This window comes from Lampris incognitus, chromosome 5, assembly GCF_029633865.1.
Source record: "Lampris incognitus isolate fLamInc1 chromosome 5, fLamInc1.hap2, whole genome shotgun sequence".
Lineage (NCBI taxonomy): Eukaryota > Metazoa > Chordata > Actinopteri > Lampriformes > Lampridae > Lampris > Lampris incognitus.
The window spans coordinates 24,468,115-24,487,805 of record NC_079215.1 but is presented as its reverse complement, the minus strand read 5'-3'; the positions used below and the strand labels follow the sequence as shown (position 1 = coordinate 24,487,805).

Genomic DNA, 19,691 nt, shown 5'->3' with positions numbered 1-19,691 from the left:
AACAAAAGCAGCTGAAATCAAATTGTAGAAAACCAAAGGCATTTTATTTAGGTGCAGGGCTAGCCTAGTGATTCTGTTTGTTTTTGCTTTCAAGTTTGTCGTTTGTCAATATATGCTTAATAAGAAATTATTTTTCCGGTATTATCTGAAGCGTGAAAAAGACTTCAGTGAACTGTGCACGTACCTCACCTTACATCTTCACCATTGTTCACTTTCATCTTTGTGTATTCCATCAGAAGACTGTGACAGTAGGAGACAAATAATTCTGACAGAAAGAGACATGCCCCCATAGAAAGCGACTGCATTATCCAAAATGCTAATTTTTAATCAAAAAATACCCATAATTGAGTCAAGGGAGATATTTAACAAAGTCAGTCACAATAACTTTTTAGATTTTGTAGAATAGAATAGAACTTTATTTGTCATTGTACAAGTACAGTGAAATTTGACTGTGCAGTTCTTATCAGTGCAAAGATCAATATAAAAATAATTAAAAACATAAAACACGTTCATTTCTACATTCTACTGGACACCAACATATTGCACAAAAAGTCACGAGTCAAGACTTAGCAGCATTTAGTGTGGTTATGGCTCGAACATTTTTGTCTTTGAAAATAATATAAAAAAGTTTCACTGAAAATAGTATGGGGGTAAAGGATTTGAAAAAGAGACCTTACGAAATACAGCTGATTTATCTGAATGCACTCCCCTGACTAAAGCCATTGTCGTCCACTTTTATTTATTTCGTATTGCTGATTATTTGCCAGGGCCATAAATATTGAAGGTCCCAAGTTACAGTAGATCACTGCACACTACCATATGTCCAAAAGAAACAGGTCTGTCCTTAGGTGGTTTTGTTAGGGGAGGGAGTGTGACTTGTCTAACAGCCAAAAATGACTGGGCATTTTTTGAAGAATGTTGACATCAGTGTACTAATGGTAGTAGAAGATCACTCATCTTCTCTCAATCTCGCTCCCAATTTGTTGGGCATTTTTATTACAGGGACAAGTGTGGGACGACTTAACTAAATAATTATTGTATTTGCCCAGAAGAGATGAATATTCTTGTGAACACAAAAATGGGGGCGTCCGAATAGCGTAGCAGTCTATTCCATTGCCTACCAACATGGGGATCACTGGACTGAATCCCCATGTTACCTCTGGCTTGGTCGGGCGTCCCTACAGACACAATTGGTTGTGTCTGCGAGTGGGAAGCCAGATGTGAATATGTGTCCTGGTCGCTGCACTAGCGCCTCCTCTGGTTGGTCGGGGTGCCTGTTTGGGGGGGGGGGACTGGAGGGAATAGCATGATTCTCCCACGTGCTGTGTCCAGTGAGGAGAAACTCCTCCCTGTCAGGTGAAAAGAAGTTGCTGGCGACTCCACATGTATCGGAGGAGGCATGTGGTAATCTGCGGCCCTCCCCGGGGATGGAGCAGCGACTGGAACAGCTCGGAAGAGTGGGGTAATTGGCTGGGTACAATTGGGGAGAAAACGGAAGGGGGGGGCTCCAATAAATAAATAAAGTCTAATAGTAGATAAGGCTAAACACTAAATTGTTAGGTGTGGATAAAAGAGGTAACGAGATTTTTTTTCATGGGACCTTAAAGTATGTTTGTTTGGGGTTTTTTTGGGGGGGGGGGTATTTCCATCTTAATTAAATTGTAGCTTTGACCCATGCTATTCTTTGTGTATCTGACATATAGAACTTCCTGGAGCACCAACTAACTTGGTCATCTCCAACATCAGCCCCCGGTCTGCCACTCTGAGATTCCGCCCTGGTCCAGATGGCAAGACTGCCATATCACGATGGATTGTGGAGGGACAGGTTTGTTAGTGTGTGTATGTGTGAGTGGGAGAGAGTGCTTGTGCTTGCTTAGTTTTACATTTAAAATGTCTGTTCTTCAACAGACATCTTAAATCGTTAAAAGTTTTCAACCCTTAATGTCCTGAATGCCTCCCCCTTCCTCTCTCTGCCCATCAGGTAGTAAAGGAGAGGGGTAAGGAGGAAACGTGGAAGGTTCTCTATCAAAAAGATAACCAACCGGAGACAGATACCCTGGAGATCCCTGACCTCATCCCATTCACCCAGTACAGGTTAGCAAACAAGCACACACGCGCGCACACACACACACAAACAAACACATACACACGAGTACCTTGTCCCCGCCCCCCCATCTCCTGCAGCACTCAGATGAAGTTAGATAAATCACACAGAGACACACAGAGACAGTTCCATCTTGGGCTTTTCTGTTTGTCAGCACCTTTATGGCCGCTGCATGCAGATCCTCATTACCTGCAACTAGCAAGTGAGGGGGAGGGGAGGGGCAAAGAAGGAGGGGGTGGCTGAAAAGAGACAAAGGAATTAAAGTCAGAACAGCAGCAACTCTTGTTTTCTCTCTCTCTCTCTCTATCTATCGACCTATCCATCTATCTATCAGTCTATCTGTTCCCCTCTCTTGCTGTCTCATCCGCCCTAATCTTCAATGGAATTGGGATGCACTTGCTATTGCGCACACAAAGCTGTACACCAAACAGTATTAGGTAAAAGTGATGCACTTGAACTGTGATACTTGTCCTTCCTTTCAAAGTTTCTATTCACACCTTCCCATCTATTGTTCACTGCAGAATTTCATAGATTCAGGTCATCCTCTCACTCGCCCCACACTCGCATACAGACGCAGGTTATCATTTATTTGAAAATTGTTTTCCAAGCCGGATCCAGAACGGCTGCGGAACTAGCACTTCAAAAAAAAACAAAAAACTACTGGGTGTCCGGGTAGCGTAATGGTCTATTGCGTTGCCTTCCAACACAGGGATCCTGGTTCGAATCCCCGTATTGCCTCCAGCTTGGTCGGGCGTCCCTACAGACACAATTGACCGTGTCTGCAGGTGGGGAGCTGGATGTGGGTATGTGTCCTGGTTGCTGCACTAACGTCTCCTCTGGTTGGTTGGGGCGCCTGTTCAGGGGGGAGGGGGAACTGGGGGGAATAACGTGATCCTCCCATGCACTACGTCCCCCTGGCGATACTCCTCACTGTCAGGTGAAAAGAAGTGGCTGGCGACTCCACAAGTATCGGAGGAGATATGTGGTAGTCTGCAGCCCCCCCCCCCCCCCCTGGATCGGCAGAGGGGGTGGAGCAGCGACCAGGAAGGCAAAGAAGAATGGGGTAATTGGCCGGATACAATTGGGGAGAAAAAGTTGGGGGGGGGGGGACTACTATGTAAAAACTACTATGTTGATAAAATCAGTGTGACTGTTTTATGACTTTGCATTTTAATTTGTACTTCCTCAAATACAGTTACCCCTAGGCAGGGTTCGAATCATACAGTGGCTTTCAGGGGAGCCCTACTTTCCAGTGTGCTACTACACATCACATGCCTGTGCATACATGAACATGCATGGCCAATTGCAGGGTTACTGCAAAAACATTCTGCTGTTACTACACACATGTAATATCATTAATAACATTTTACTTTTTACAGAGAAAACCATGCAGGTAACACAAAGAGACAGAAAGTCAATTCACTGTTGCAATGTTTTTATATCACTCAAGCATCAACGAACAAAATCCAGACAGTGAATCAGCTAATGGTTTTCGCTGCGCTTCTACACAGACCAGAGCAGACAACGTTGGAAGATGTCCACAGCCTCAACTGTTGGTCTTACACAAAGCATAGGCTAGCAAGACAACAACCACACTCTAAACACAACACGCAAATGCCTACTGCTTAGTAAAACATCCTGGAGGCAACGTCACTATGATAACACACCATAATACAGTACCCACCACACTTTTGTTTACCACCTTGCAAAAATTGAATTGAAACGTCACAGGCCTAAACAAAATTACAATCAGCCCCACACAAGATACAGCATACAGGATGCAGATGCATAACACACATGCCACACATTGCCTTTATTAGAGGCTAGCCAAAGAAGGTTGAATCAGTTCATCTGGATACGTTTATTGACAGACACGTTTCATCACTCAACTAAGTGACCTCTTCAGTCTAAACTGACTGCAGGTGTCCCCACCCTTATAAACAATACAGTTGCATAACAACCGAAACCAATGACCAGTTTCATATGCAAATATGGGCATGACCATTAACTAGAGTTTCAATCGCCATGTGTACTATTCACAGAGGAAGCCATCAATGTTAAGAAGGAACGACCATCCCTGAACCGAGGCGGGGGTGGGGCTAGGAATACATATGTCGCTATCTTGCAATGCTGTGATTGCAAACATTCCCAAATCCTCTGTTAATAGTACACATAACCATTGAAACTCTAGTTAATGATCACGCCCACGGTCGTTATACAGCTGTATTGTTTATGAGGGTGGGTATACCTGCAGTCAGTTTAGACTGAAGAGGTCACTTAGATGAGTGATGAAACGTAGCTGTCAATAAACATATCCAGATTAACTGATTTAACCTCCTTTGATTTTCTTACCTGGATTATTGAGCATGCATCAAGACATTAGAGGCAAGCCTATCATACGTCAGTCAACCTGATAAAACAGAGTAGACCAGTTGCACTGTAGTTAGGGAACAGAATCATAACCATCATAGCAAAAAAAAAAAACGTCAATCGTAAATAGGACTAGGGCAAGTACTCACAAACGCACAGCTCAAGCAAGTAATTCCCTGTTTCTTACCTTAAATGAGAAGCGACCACAGGGCAACTTGTTCGCTAGCCAGCTCTGAAGAGAGGAAGTTCAAGTGGTGATGTAAACACAGTGTTTGAGTGCACTGCCACGCATGAATGGCCACAACAGGAATAGACAGCATTGGGTCCGCGGTGGTGTAGTGGTCTAAGCATCGGTTTTGTGTCGATGCAGTTGCCCACTGGGGACCGGGGTTCGCGCCTCAGTCTCGTCAGATCCGACTATGGCCGGACTCGATGAAGCAGCAATAATTGGCAACGCTGTCTTCAGGAGGGGGGCGGAGTCGGCTTGTGTTTGTCACATGAATGCGTCTCTGTGTGTGTCGGAAAAAGCAGTGGCTTGGCCTGGATTTGCCTCGCCGGCCGGAGAGATACAATTGGCAAACGCACACAGTACAAGGGTGGGTGTTTGAACTAAAATAGGGATCGATTGACCACTAAATTGGGAGAAATCAGAAATAAATTTATAGGAATAGACAGCATTATGTTTATTATAGTGGAGACAAATGTTGGAATTGGAATTTAATGAGCAAATAAACACAGCATTGGTATATTTTTTACTATTATTATTAATTTCAGGAACCTTAATGTAAAGAATAAAGCTCTAACTGCTGACACAAAAATGGATGATGTTTCAGAGCGCCCTCTGAATCTCTCAAAGCTCCCCTTAGCTCCCCCGTAATTCGTCCCCAGCCCTAGGCATTCCCATGTCAGCATTGTGCACCTCCACTGTTCAACTAAAAAAAACCTTGTACCTCAAGTTCATATGCCCTGAGTTCTGGTTTTGTTGACGTGATGTCCGTTGTTTGCAGGTTCCGCATGCAGCAGGTAAACATTGTGGGTTCCAGTCCCCTCAGTGCGCCCTCCAGAGTGATCCAAACTCTGCAGGCCGCCCCTGACGTGTCCCCCTCCAACCTCACTCTGGTGTCTGCTACACAGACAAGCCTTAACTTCCGTTGGCAGGTTAGCATATTCTCTCTGTCTCTCTCTCACACACACACACACACACACAGATCAACATAAATTCCACCTGCCAAAACCAACCTAGTAAACAGGGTTGGGCAGAATACTTTGAAAAGTATTATAGTGCCTGCAGTACTCAAAAAGCGTTACTTTTCCAGATTAAATTTAGACTCAGATTCATGTTTATTGTCCATGTAGGTTTGCACATATGTGGAATTTGACTCCGGTTTTGTGGCTCTCTCAGTGTACTCTGTGTACATACAGTGGGGAAAATAATTATTTGACCCCTTGCTGATTTTGTAAGTTTGCCCACTTACAAAGAGTGCAACAGTCTATAATTTTAAGCGTAGGTTCATTTTAACAGTGAGAGACAGAATATGACCCAAAAAAATTGAATAAGACGTTGTATGAATTTTATGAATTTATTTGCATATTTTTGGTCCAAAATAAATATTTGAACCCCTGGACAAACATTATGTTAATATTTAGTAGAAAAGCCATTATTGGCCAGCACAGATGTCAAACGGTTTTTATAGTTTCTGACAAGGTTTGTGCACATTTCGGCAGGGATGTTGGCCCACTCCTCCCTGCAGACAGCCTCCAAATCGTTCAGGTTTCGAGGCTGTCGCCTGTCAACCCGAAATTTAAGCTCCCTCCAAAGATTTTCGATTGGATTCAGGTCTGGAGACTGGCTAGGCCATTCCAGAACCTTGATGTGCTTCTTCTTCAGCCACTCTTTGGTTGCTTTGGCGGTGTGCTTTGAGTCGTTGTCGCGTTGGAACACCCATCCGCGACCCATCTTCAGCGCTCTCACTGAGGGAAGGAGGTGTTGGTCCAGAATTCCACGGTACATGGCCCCCGTCCATCCTCCCCTCAATGTGATGGAGTTGTCCTGTCCCCTTGGCTGAAAAGCACCCCCAAAGCATGATGTTGCCACCTCCATGCTTGACGGTGGGGATGGTGTTCTTTGGGTTGTACTCTGTGTTCTTCACCCTCCAAACACGGCGAGTTGAGTTGAGCCCGAAAAGTTCTATTTTGGTCTCATCCAACCACATCACCTTCTTCCAGGCCTCCTCTGAGTCATCCAGATGTTCATTGGCGAACTTCAGACGGGCCTGTACATGTGCCTTCTTGAGCAGTGGAACCTTGCGTGCGCTGCAGGATTTTAATCCATGACGGTGTAGTGTGTTACTAACCGTTTGCTTTGTAACTGTGGTCCCAGCTGCCTTCAGGTCATTAACCAGTCCCCGGGATGATTCCTCACCGTTCGCATGATCAGGGACACCCCACGAGGCGAGATCTTGCGTGGAGCCCCAGACCGAGGGAGGTTGGCGGTGGTGTGGTGTTCCTTCCATTTCCTGATAACTGCACCGACAGTTGTTACTTTCTCTCGAAGATGCTTTCCAATTCTCTTGTAGCCCATCCCAGCCTTGTGCAGGTCTACAATCTTGTCCCTGGTGTCCTTAGACAGCTCTTTGGTCTTGCCCATGGTGGAGATGTTGAAATCTGATTGATTGGGTGTGGACAGGTATCTTTTGTACAGGTAACGAGGTGATGCAGGTGTATTTTATGTGGGTAATTAGTTGGGATTGGGGGTGCATCTTAAAGAAAAACTAACTGGTTTGTGGGAGCCAGAATACTTGCTATTTGGTGGGGGATCAGATACTTATTTTTCTAAATCAGGTGGTTATTAATTTTTATAAATTCATATGATGTGATTTTCTGGAATTTTCTTTTGGATTCTGTCTCTCACTGTTAAAATGTACATATGATTAAAATTATAGACTGTTGCATTCTTTGTAAGTGGGCAAACCTACAAAATCAGCAAGGGGTCAAATAATTATTTTCCCCACTGTACATCTTAAAATATCATACATCATAATACGTACAGAATACATCTTAAAAAGGCACATGTGAAACACTTGTTTTGTATCATGAATATTATTTATGTCGCGTTGTTTGTTCCTTTATGTTATTGGTATCTTCATGCCATTATCTCAATATGTGTTGACTGTCTGCCAATTACTGCGTTGCTCTATCAACGGGTGGTGCACGCAGGAGGAAATGTGTGTGTACTTAATGTTTTTTTTTTAAAGATTAAGAGCAGGCTCGGCACCAGCGCATGTAAGTTTCATGGCTGGGGTTTTTTTTTTTTTTTTTTTTTTTCATTTGACCTTACCTTTCTTTTACTGATATTATTATGTTGCATGAAGGAGAAACAGGCTATGAAGAAGAACAAATGTACATATTGGAACTGCAGGCAGACACAGGAACGCGCTACACGAACTCCAATGTGTAGTGCAGACTAAATCTTTTGCGGCAAATTAGATGTTTTGCATGTGCTTTACCGTTGCTGATTTGCAGACTGCAGCCTAAGCCCAACCTTTGAAAGAACATTTCCTTGCGTTCAATTCTCAATTTTCTTGTGAACTCACACTTGTCCGCCAACGACATGTGAACAAAGTCCCACTCAACACTGATTTGGAGGCAAGTGTTCTGAAAGTACTCTTCTCAAAATTCATAAAGTAACTGTAATCTTAATGTTGGTGTTTAAATACGTAACATGGGCTGGATGCGGTTACTTCATGTCTGTATTCTGAATATGTAATGCTGTTACATGTATTCCGTTACAACCTAACCCTGCAAGTAAATATAATAATTCTAATATTTAATGGTGCCATTATATTTGCTTGTGTGTGTGTGTGTGTGTGTGTGTGTGTGTGTGTGTGTGTGTGTGTGTGTGTGTGTGTGTGTGTGTGTACTTGCCATCTACATGGCTGAGGAGGTTGAGTAGGCGACAGCTTATAATCAGTGTCTCTCCTGGTTATCAGTGCTAACACTAATCTGTCAAATTTCTTATTCAATGCCTGGACCGCTAGCAGCACAAAGTGCAATGTAATTTTCTCCTTAGTGTCTATTCTCCACCTCTTGTTCATCCTTTGGCTCTCTCTTATCCTTCCTCTCTGTTTCTCTCAGTCTGCTACCCCCCCACACACACACATGCACACACACACACACATGCTCCTCTAATATAACATAAATGGAAAACTGTTTTTTTTTTTTTTTTTTTTCATTTAACAGTTGGAATGCGAGGAAGAGCCTTGTCAAATATGACACAGACACCAAAGCGTTACCTGCACAGCATGCAAATGGGATTTCATCTATATGTTAGCCTCCTGTTAACCTGTGCTAGTTTTTATGGCATAATGGAACCATCACAATGGTTTTAGCTAAGGCTGTTATAATAAGCTGCATATTAAAGGGTAATATAGCTCATGCGACATTCTGTATTGTGCTGTCCTGTTGCTAAGCTGTACTTAATCATCCAGACACTATCTTAACTGGCTGTGTACACGGATTAGCCAAAACATTATGACCACCTGCCTAATATGCTGTTGGTCCTCCCATGTGCTGCCAAAACAGCACCAACCCACTAAGGCATGGACGCCACAAGACCCCTGAATGTGTGCTGTAGTATCTAGCTCCAAAACATTCGCAGCAGATCCTTCAAGTCCTGTAAGTTGTGAGGTGGAGCCGCCGTGGATCAGCCTTGTTGGTCCAGCACATCCCACAGATGTTCACTTGGCTTGAGATCTGCAGAATTTGGAGGCCAGGGTGACACCTTGAACAATTCATCATGTTCCTCAAACCATTCCTAAACAATGGGTGCAGTGTGGCAGGGTGCATTATGCTGCTGAAAGAGGCCACTGCCATCAGGGAATACAATTGCCATATTGGGGTGTATTTGGTCTGCAACAATGTTTAGGTAGGTGGCAAGTGTCAAATTGACTTCCACATTAATGGCCGGACCCAGGGTTTCCCACACTGACTCCATCGGCTAATCGTCTTCCCACAGTGCATCCTGATGCCATCACTTCCCCAGGAAAACAGCGCACACGTACATGGCCATCCACATGATCTAAAAGAAAACGGGTCTCTTCAGACCAGGCAATCTTCTTCCACTGCTCCAAGGTTCAGTTCTGACACTTGGGTGTCCATTGTAGCTTGGGTCACTCAGAGCTTACTCCTGCCCATTTCTCCTGCATCCAACATGTTGACTACTGAGAACTGAACTTGTTCGCTTACCATCTCATCTACCCCGACCTTGACATGCGCCCATGTTTGGAGATAATTAACATTATTCGGTTCACCTGTGACTGGTCTTAATGTTTTGGCTCATCACTATGTTTCGGGTTTTCTTGTTTTTTTAAAAAGATGGAATTATATATTTACAGCAAACTTTGTGGTGAATTTGGAGCAAAAGTAATGGTTGTTTCTATTTGTGATGCAAAACAAGAATGTGAGGAAAAATAATCAAAGGGGAAGGAAAATGAGAGAAGAAGGGTGATAGAGAGGGTAGGGGGAGAGAGGGAGGGCTATAGCAAAAGAGAGAGGAAAGGAGGATGACGGTAGGAGGGTGGAAAAGAGAGGGGGGAGGCGACAAAGAGATATAAGGAGAGATGGGATGTCAGAGGAGAGAAAACAGTAAAAGGTGTTTTAAGATGTGCTTCAGTTTGTCACCTTCGCATGAATAACCACCTTCTCAAGAGCGGCAAAATACTTATTTCGTGTGTGTGTGTGTGTGTGTGTGTGTGTGAGAGAGAGAGAGGGAGAGAGTACGTGTTGGTACTTAAGTGGTACAATATTTTTCGTCTATGCGTTTGTGGGTATTGGTTCCTGTATGTGTATATCGCTGTTTTAATGTGTATGTGTCAATGTGATATTTTCTTTTCAGTGAGTAACTAAAAAGCAAAGTCCTGCAGCAACACGGGTCAAAAGATCAGCATTCTTCCCACTTTCTTTCGCATTTTCAATGGTGCAATTCTTAATACAAGAGTTTGACCTGATTGATTGGTGCAGACTCATTGAATAATCAATAAAGAATTGACAAACTATGTATAGAGAAAAATAAGACATTATATGTGGTGTAGATAAAATATACTGTAGATTAATTCTCTCACCGTACCCACTTCATCCATTTCAGGGTAACTGGGGCCTCGAGCCTATTCCAGCAGACACTGGACACAAGGCATCCTAGACAGGGTGCCAGTCTGTCACAGGACACCCATCTATTTGTGTAGCTCAGAGTTTTGACCTCACTTATAGTCCATGGGCCAGACGATATTTCGGTACACTCAAGGTGGCAAAACTTACTTATAATTTTTGAAAGGATCCATGTCTGTAGATGATATTTTGGTATGATAACCATTCCTGAGTGGCAGCTGTATCACAGTTATCAGCTCATGAAGTTAACCACCCGCTAAACTAAATTGCATTTTAGACGCTGGTGCATATCCTGGTTTAGCCTCATGGTCAGGACATTTTTCAGTGTTCTATAATATTGTCTTTGGTATCATTTTAAAGGGGACCTTCTTAGCTTTCATTCAAGCCCTGTTGTGGATATTTCTCACAAATATAGAGGTCACTTGAGCTCTTCAACCCGTCAATAACACACATCTTTCTGCAATTTTCGCCTAAACTATATACTTTCTTTTAGCCCTGTAGCATCTAGGAATATCAGGGACACAAAACACAAAAACTGGAATACTCACAGGACTGTAAAGATTCAGAAAATGTATAATATACCCATACTATTTCATTGTGTGAGGTGATTGTGAGCCTTAAATGAGAACTAGACCAAAGCCAGTTAGGTCACAAACTGGTCTCTATACATTTGTTTAAATACACAATCAAAATACATGATAAAAAGGAATACCATAGTGAGGTAATGAACTATTTTAATATTTTAAACAACATTGACATTTACATATACTTAGTCAATGATACATGTAATCCCATATCATTAGTGGGTATATGTAATGGTAATGGGTAGGGTAATGGGTATATGTGAATATGGTTACATTATTGTTATCAAGCTCTGGGTAACCAAGTCCAGAATCAACATCCTGTGCATCAATAGACTACTACCACAGTAATACCATCAGAATCATCACACTGTCATTCATCAAACTGCTCGTTTCTCTCATCATCTGACTCCCCAAGTTCAAAGTCCAGTTCTGGACCATCCTGCTGTTTTTGGTTACTGCAGGTCTGTAACCTGCACATGTCTGTGCATGGAAGTCCATTTGACAGGCACATGCAGCTTGGCATTTTGCATGAATGCACACACTTGCATGTTAGCATTTCCAAGACCACATCTGGTGCAGGTGGGGAGCGCATCCAGTAAATGGCCAGCTTGCCTTCATCGTCTGTCCATCCATACTCAGTAGGGCTTTTGCACCACAGGGTTAGCCTGCAGACAGCACTTCCATATTGCTGCCTGATAGTTGGCTCGTTGAACATGCATAAAGAGACAGTCTCTACATGGTGGCAGCTGGCTGGACTCAACCTCTCCCCTTTTGGTGCAGAAGAGCTGGTAATGCAGTTTGTTCACCTCAGCAGTGCTGCTATTAGCAACATACATCCGACAGGTGAACTACTCAATTTTCTGGAACAGCTCATCACTCACATTCCATGTCTGTCCCAGTTGACTAAGAGTCTCTTGGCAGGAAGTGTGCTTTCTCACTATCTTCAGGGCATTCAGCTTCCCTCGACCAGCGAATGCACTGACAGTGTCGCAGCCTGTGAAGGCATGTAAGCCAATTAGGCTGTCACAGATGCTGTCTCCAAGTGAACTTGCCAGTTTGGTGATGTCGACAAACCGTGTGCGGTTCTGAGTCCCACACTTCTGGTAGATGGGACAGGTGATGTCCTTCTGGAAGCCAAGACAAAGCACCATGACATCAGTGTCCTCAGCTGTGATGATAACTGACTTTGAGCCCGCATTTGCTGCATGCAATGCATGCAGGAGCAGACGGGTGTCAGCTTCTTCATGTGTGGAGTGCAGTTCTGCTGCTTCCTCACACCCATCTTCTGTCAACTTGTAGCAGGTTTCCTCACAGGTCATGTACAACACCTTGCCATGCAGCATAGCTCTGTATCGTGGGAGTTTCCACTCTTCCACCAGAAACTTGATGAGACTGGTCTTGTTGGAGGAACTGCACAGAAATTTTCTCCACTGCTGGACGTGGTGTCCCCCTGCAAGATTCTTGTACTGGAGAGGGATGTCTCCACCCCGGTTCAGTCGTTCAGCATCTTTGATCGAAGTCTGGTGATAGACATCAAAAACAACATCAATTCTCCCACTCTGTGCTCCCTCATGGAGGACCTGGGTCACGGCTGACTCTGCCACCTGTGCAAAGGTTTTGTTGTTGCCATTCATTTTTTGGACCAGGCTCATCCCATCAATGATGGAAGTAGATGGGATTGGGATGTCTTCTGCAGGAGATACATTCTTTTCAAGCTCTCTGGCAAGTGCAGCCTTGTTTGTTTTTCGTAAGGACCCATCAGCATTTGCCAGTGCCCATGGTAGTGGGCCCAATGGGTAGGCAAGGACATCCTTCAGATTCACCTTCCTGCTTTCAGCCACCAGGATCATGTGACTGAAAAGGTTTCTATCTGCCTTCAGAACCACATCCTGTGCTTTCTTTCCATGAGCTTGTTTTCTGCTGACATTGGAGAATGTTTTCAGACTTTACTTGGTCATCTTGTCGTGGAATTTCACAGGTGGTGGGTCTGCATCTAACCTTGTTTGCTGGAATGCTTGGTAGGCCTCTTCTCCTTTCTCAAGAGCTCTCAAGAGATCTATGGTCACATCAGGTGGAGCCATGTTGCCAGTGGAGAGGCTAACCAAATCAATCTCATCAGGGGACATAGGATTGAGCCAGTTATTCTCCATAAGGTCCATGAGAGACTGGACATCTGCTTCATCTCTCTTGATCCTTGGACTCTGTAGATCTGGATGAGACCATTTGCACCTGCCTTGACCTGTCAGGTCTCTCAGCTGTCTGAGGTACATGCTTCTATACTCAGCTGTGAGATAATATTTGGTCACAGCTCCTGGCTTCAAGCTGAATCCCTTTGTCCCTCCAGCTGTTTGGGTGTCTTTGTTCACCGTTTCTTCTATAGCTTGGTCAACAGGGATTCGGCCAAAGGGATTGGTGGAGCCCAGTTGGACTGAGAAGCCTCCTTCCATGAATTCTGTGTACACATCTGGGTGTTTGATGGGCAGCTCAGACATCTGGGCGTAGTAGTAGGGGAAGTAGCGTCCATAATTCATCCTGTCATAAGCAAAGCACCATGGGATCATTGCTCGAATGCTAGCCAAGTGTAGCATCCAGTCTCCCTCTCTGGATGCTCGGATGAGCCCCAACAAGATTTCAACCATGTCCAAATAGGACATCCAGAAGTTCGAGAGGCTACCGTTTCCACCTCTAAGGAACTCACGGTAGACTTCAAATAGATCCATGATGCGTGTACAAGAGCTGTTCTCGAGGACCTCCTTCAAAGCATGTTGTGAGACTTCTTTCCCAAGGCTGTCAATGGTCTTCAGTGTCTCATTCAGGTGAACCATGTCATTCCTGTGAGTTTCTTCCAACCAGGACAGGAAACCATTCAAGGTCAGTCGCATGAGAGCCTCATACAGGAGCTTGTGTAGTCGCACTGCCCTGTTGTACTTGCGGCCATCCATAACACCAGCAATTGAGCCTTCTGCAATCATGCCAGACTCAATGCAGAGGTCTTTGAGTCCAGCATCTTGGAAACGCTTACCTATTATTGCCAGCAGTGTGCAGATGGTGTGGAATACCCCAAGCCTAACGATGATATCATGGAACTTGTCATGGTGTTTCCATGTGATCTCGACAGCATTCGCATACAGGGCTTGGTCAAAGACACAGACAATCTTCCTCAGGCCTAAGCACTGCATGATGCTCAGTGACTGGTTAAGCACCTCGTTGACAGTAGACATTTGTGTCGCTGGAGCATTGATGGTAGGCAGATAGCCTATATTGTCGGGGATGACCGTCATCTCTCCTCGAGTCAGGATGTTGAAGCCTGTCCAGCTGCTGACTGACTGTTCTTCTTGTTGTGACATGCGTGCTAGGACCCAAAGAAGGTTTTTCTCTCTGGCAAGCTTAGTATTGGCTGCAGTATCGGCATCTGACTTTTTGCTTTGTGATGGCCCTACCCGTTGTCCATCATTGTAAGTTGGTAACATTGGTGGGGGTCCATCAATGCTTCTCTTCTTTGTTTTGGGAACAGTGGGCATGGGTTGGACAGGAAGTGGGTTGACTGGCTTTGCTTGCACAGCAATCCCATTGACTCTGCGAGATGTTCCCTCACCACTGACAGTTTCTTCAAGACGGTCGATATTGTCCCAGGCTAAAGTTGTGAATATGCCAGGATGGATGTTAGCTGGAAGGGCAATGCCACTCCCTGATGATGAGAGTTTCTGGAGACACAGGGCAGTGTTGATCTCTTCCATCTGTGAATAGGACACACTGTGACCAAGTCGGTTGAGGATGTTTATCAACTCTACATTTCCTGTCAACGATTTGACACTGAATGGCAGAACAATGTGCTTGGAAGGCTTGGTATTTCCACATGTCACTGCATATACTATGTCATGGCCAAATGACTGCAGAAGGCACTGCACTCTCTGGGATGCATGATCAGGATCATTTGAGCCTGTGAGTAGAGAGTACAGGAAGATAATGAGCGACTCTGGAATGGTAGGACATTCTGCTTCTGGTTTAACTTCAGGCGGCCAGGTTTGAGGAACATCTTGACTTTTAATGTCTGCTCTCAATTTGATGGCTGCTTTGGCTATAACATCTTGTGCACTGACACTTTTCAGGGTCTGCAGCTCCCTTTTGAGAGACTGATTTTCTTTGGCAAGTTCCCTCATGGACAAGTTATCGGGATAGAGGAGGAATTTTCCTTTCTCATCAGGGAATATCTGCAAGGCTCCAGCAAACTCACTCTCCAGGTTTCGCCTTATGTGCTTCTTGGTTGATTCCTTGACTTGGGCAATGCCTTGGGAGTTCATTGAAGCTACCAGTCTAGAAGAGAGATCAGTCATTGTCATCACTTTAGGATTGCCAAAAAGCTCCATCCTGATGAAGAGGAACAGCTCATTGTATGCCTTATTCACAGCAGCTTCATACTGGGCTGCAGCATCATCATCTTCATTGCTGGCAACCTCTCCTTTGGAAACCTCTTCTTTGGTGTAAAGTCTATAGCATGACCTGTGGTAGTGCCCTTCAGCTGCTACAAGGTCTCTACTCACAATGGCAAGGATTCTGCTGTCCCTTTTCTTTGTGGCTGCACTCCTGATCTTTGCATCAGCTCGCAGTTCTCGACACTGCACCAGTACTTCTCTCGTATTCTGTCTCTTGGAATATTTGCTGTTTTTCTGACAAAATATGCACTCTGCATCATAAGTCCTAGATGTACTTGGAGCATGTCGAGCTACTCTCTTAGATTGTTTCTCTTCAGCAGAGACACAACTTTTCTTTTCTTTTGCAAGGAGGCCATCAAGAATTTGCTTCATAGTGAAGATACTGCGACACTTTCTGTGGTAGTAGATTGCTGGAATCTGTCCCTCAGGAATGTCTTTTGCCAGTTTCAAAACTGGTGCATGATTTCGTATCTGAGCTGCCCTGAGCAGAGTTCTCCATGAGTCGACACTTTGTAGTGAAACCAGCTTATCTGTATCATCAGAACAGTGGATAATGCACTCCACCCGTGGGCGCTTTGGTATTGGGTAAAAACTTGCTTGTTCACCAGTGGCCATATTCAGTCAGTTTTCACCTGCCACATACAAACAAATACATGTAACTTAGGTGTATGAACACTACTAAAACAAAGTTTACTTTGCTTCACCAGCGTCATATTACCATTATTTATCTTACATAGCCACAAATAGAGACATTACCTAGTTGCTATGCAACAGCTGTATTTTGTCCACATGAGGCCGCTAAAATCAACACAAGATGAAAGTTCCTCGTAGCCACTTTAACCAATCATATTAACATATACATTAAAAGAACATGCTAACATTATGGGAAATTAGCTTACAATCTTCTCCAGAGTGAGACAAGAAGATAGATACCAGTTTCCTCTATATGTGTTTAGTAGAAAGCTATCTGGCTGCACGTTAGCCTAGCTTAGCACAATGAATGGAAGTACACAGTACTGGTTATCCTTGGTTGTTGGCCAACTAAGAACTGTCCCAGAGTTTAAGCTAGGCTAATCAGTACCAGGGGTGTTGAAATGCTATATTTGTAAAAATCTGGGCAAATACACAATCGTGAGAGGCACAGAAACAGGTTTCCTGAAAGAAAAATGAAATAGCTGCTCATTTGGAAAGGTTATCATGTATTATTTTACTTCTGTTAGTGTACCAAATAAAATGGCACCAGTGAAGTTGTGTCACCTTGGGTGATATCGATATCTGGTCTGACCCATGGACTAACTGGCTTTGGTCTAGTTAGTTTCTTAGTAATAATGCCCTTCTAATTTAAGGTTCACAATCACCTCACACAATGAAATAGTATGGGTATATTATACATTTCCTGAATCTTTACAGTCCTGTGAGTATTCCAGTTTTTGTGTTTTGTGTCCCTGATATTCCTAGATGCCACAGGGCTAAAAGAAAGTATATAGTTTAGGCGAACATTGCAGAAAGATGTGTGTTATTGACGGGTTGAAGAGCTCAAGTGACCTCTATATTTGTGAGAAATATCCACAACAGGGCTTGAATGAAAGCTAAGAAGGTCCCCTTTAAAATGATACCAAAGACAATATTATAGAACATTGAAAAATGTCCTGACCATGAGGCTAAACCAGGATATGCACCAGCATCTAAAATGCAATTTACTTTAGGGGGTGGTTAACTTCATGAGCTGATAACTGTGATACAGCTGCCACTCAGGAATGGTTATCATACCAAAATATCATCTACAGACATGGATCCTTTCAAAAATTATAAGTAAGTTTTGCCAGCTTGAGTGTACCGAAATAGGAAATTTTGGGCTCTGGCCCATGGACTATTAACCTCAGTGTCTTTGGACTGTGAAAGGAAACCCAAATGAACTAGGGAACATGCAACCTTACACAGGAGGGCTGGTATCTCACCAGAGACCCCCTCAGGCATAAAGACATGATGACTGTACATTGAAGGCAAAAAAAAAATGTTGAAAACTGTAAAGCATTACTTGGAAAAGTCATTGGCATAGTCACAGATGTGACAGATCACCAACCGGGTTGCTGCTGTTTATAGAGGAGCTTGTTGTAAACTCTCCTTCTCCTCTCCCCTCTCATTGCACGTCCTCCAGCCCCTCCCAGACTCCCAGTACAACAGCAGCCCAGAGACCATGGGCTACCGGCTGTGTGTGTGGCAGGCAGATGGCCAGGGGCAGGACAGAACAGAGGCGGTGGAAAGAAGTCGGCTGGATGCGGGGAGCGGCAGCAAGGCAACAGTGGAGGGCCTCAGTCCCTGGACCCATTACCATGTCCAAATACAGGCCTACAATGCCATAGGACCAGGGCCGTGGAGTAACGCTATCACCGCACGCACAACAGAGTCAGGTTGGATGCACATACTCAATTACACATACACACAGAGATTTGTGTGCACATGCACACACAAATGCAAATTCATGTGCACACACATACACCTTCATTCATACCAATTTTAAGAGTCCAGCAAATGGTGAGCTACCTGGCATAGCAATTGCATTAGCAGTGTTTAAGAAGAAAACTGATCGCTGGAGAGCAGAGTGCATCCTATTAGTTCACTTTTGTCTCCTCTCAACCTGTCCCCTTTCTCTCCCTCTTGCACTCTGTCTTTCTTAGCAAGGGAAAGATGGGGTGAAAGAGCAAGAGTGGAAAAGAGAGGAGGAAATGATTGGGGTGAAATGGAAAATTGGCTCAAAGGCTGAAGTTGCGTTTTGTGTGTGTGTGTGTGTGTGTGTGCGTGTGTGTGTGTGGTTCACAGTTCCGTCTGGTGCTCCAGTGAATGTAAGTGCTGAGGCGGTGAGCTCTACAAAGATTCTGCTCACTTGGTCTGCTCTTCCTCAGACACACAGGAATGGAGTCATACTGGGATACAAGGTACAGACAGCATGCACACACACACCATGCCACCCTATACTTGTGAGGACCCCCTCATTGACTACATTCATTCCCTAGACCCTAACCTTAACCTAATCCTAATTCTAACCTTAACCCTAAACCCAAGACCTAACCCTAAAATAGACCCTAAAATAGACCCCTTTCCTCATGGGGACCCATAAAATGTCCCCACAATGTAGGTGGTTTGGTCCCCATTAGGATAGAAAAACCTGGTACACACACACACACACATACACAAAAGAAGCTGGTTTAAGACCAGTATGATGTAATATCCTGTAACTGATGTTTTTTTAGACTGATAATTACTGTTTTCAAAAGTACTCTGAATATGTATATGTACGTAAGTGCGTGTGTGTGTGTATGTGTGTGTGTTTAATATTCATTACTTTTGCATAATTCAGTGTTGAGCTATAATAGCATTGAAATAATAGTGGCTGGTATATCCTCTTATAAAATTAAAATGAAATGTTTTACATCCTTTGGGTTGTTATGATTTTATTTCGCCTTTCAAAATGTATAGTTATTTGAACTCCAGCCCAGCTTACGACATTTGACAAAAGTTTTGCATAATTGTTTAAATGCTCATAATGATAAATTCAAAGCACTTTAACCGCAGTTTGCACCAGACAAGTATGATTTATGCATTTATGTTGTGGAAAATGTTGCGGTAGATACTGTGTCATGCTAGGGTATTTAATTACACACTTGAAACCCAGTCGTTCAGCACAGCCTACAATCTGTCACAAATGCCCCTTCATAAGCCACCCTTTCTGCCATCCTCTGCGCTTCAGTTTGAGAGCCCTCTAAGAACCACTCTCCTGAGGACTTACCAGGTCTTTTATTGTCCGTGCATGTATGCAGACATGGGCAAACAAAGACCCTTATCCATTAATTATTATGTAGTGATAGTAACAATGATAAAGATATGGAACCTTAAGTGTAGAAATTTAACAAACACTAAATAACTCTGAGCTCAACCGTGCTTCTTATTCCCATTCCAGTCTTGCTTTTTTGCATTCTCTTGAGTGTGGACTGTCAACCATGTTTATTAGCTGGAAGCTGGTTCCAGCAGCAGCAAATC

General features: G+C 43.8%; 1 protein-coding gene across 1 annotated transcript in view; it reads left to right on the top strand.

Annotated features, from left to right (window-relative positions):
* Positions 1-19,691, top strand: part of LOC130112914 (protein sidekick-1-like) — a 329,381-nt gene that overhangs the window by 244,806 nt on the left and 64,884 nt on the right. Inside the window, exons 23-27 of the mRNA XM_056280437.1 lie at positions 1,704-1,825; positions 1,982-2,094; positions 5,482-5,632; positions 17,812-18,064; positions 18,474-18,589. Of these exons, the coding sequence (XP_056136412.1) occupies positions 1,704-1,825; positions 1,982-2,094; positions 5,482-5,632; positions 17,812-18,064; positions 18,474-18,589 (755 nt within the window). The remainder of the gene's footprint in view (positions 1-1,703; positions 1,826-1,981; positions 2,095-5,481; positions 5,633-17,811; positions 18,065-18,473; positions 18,590-19,691) is intronic.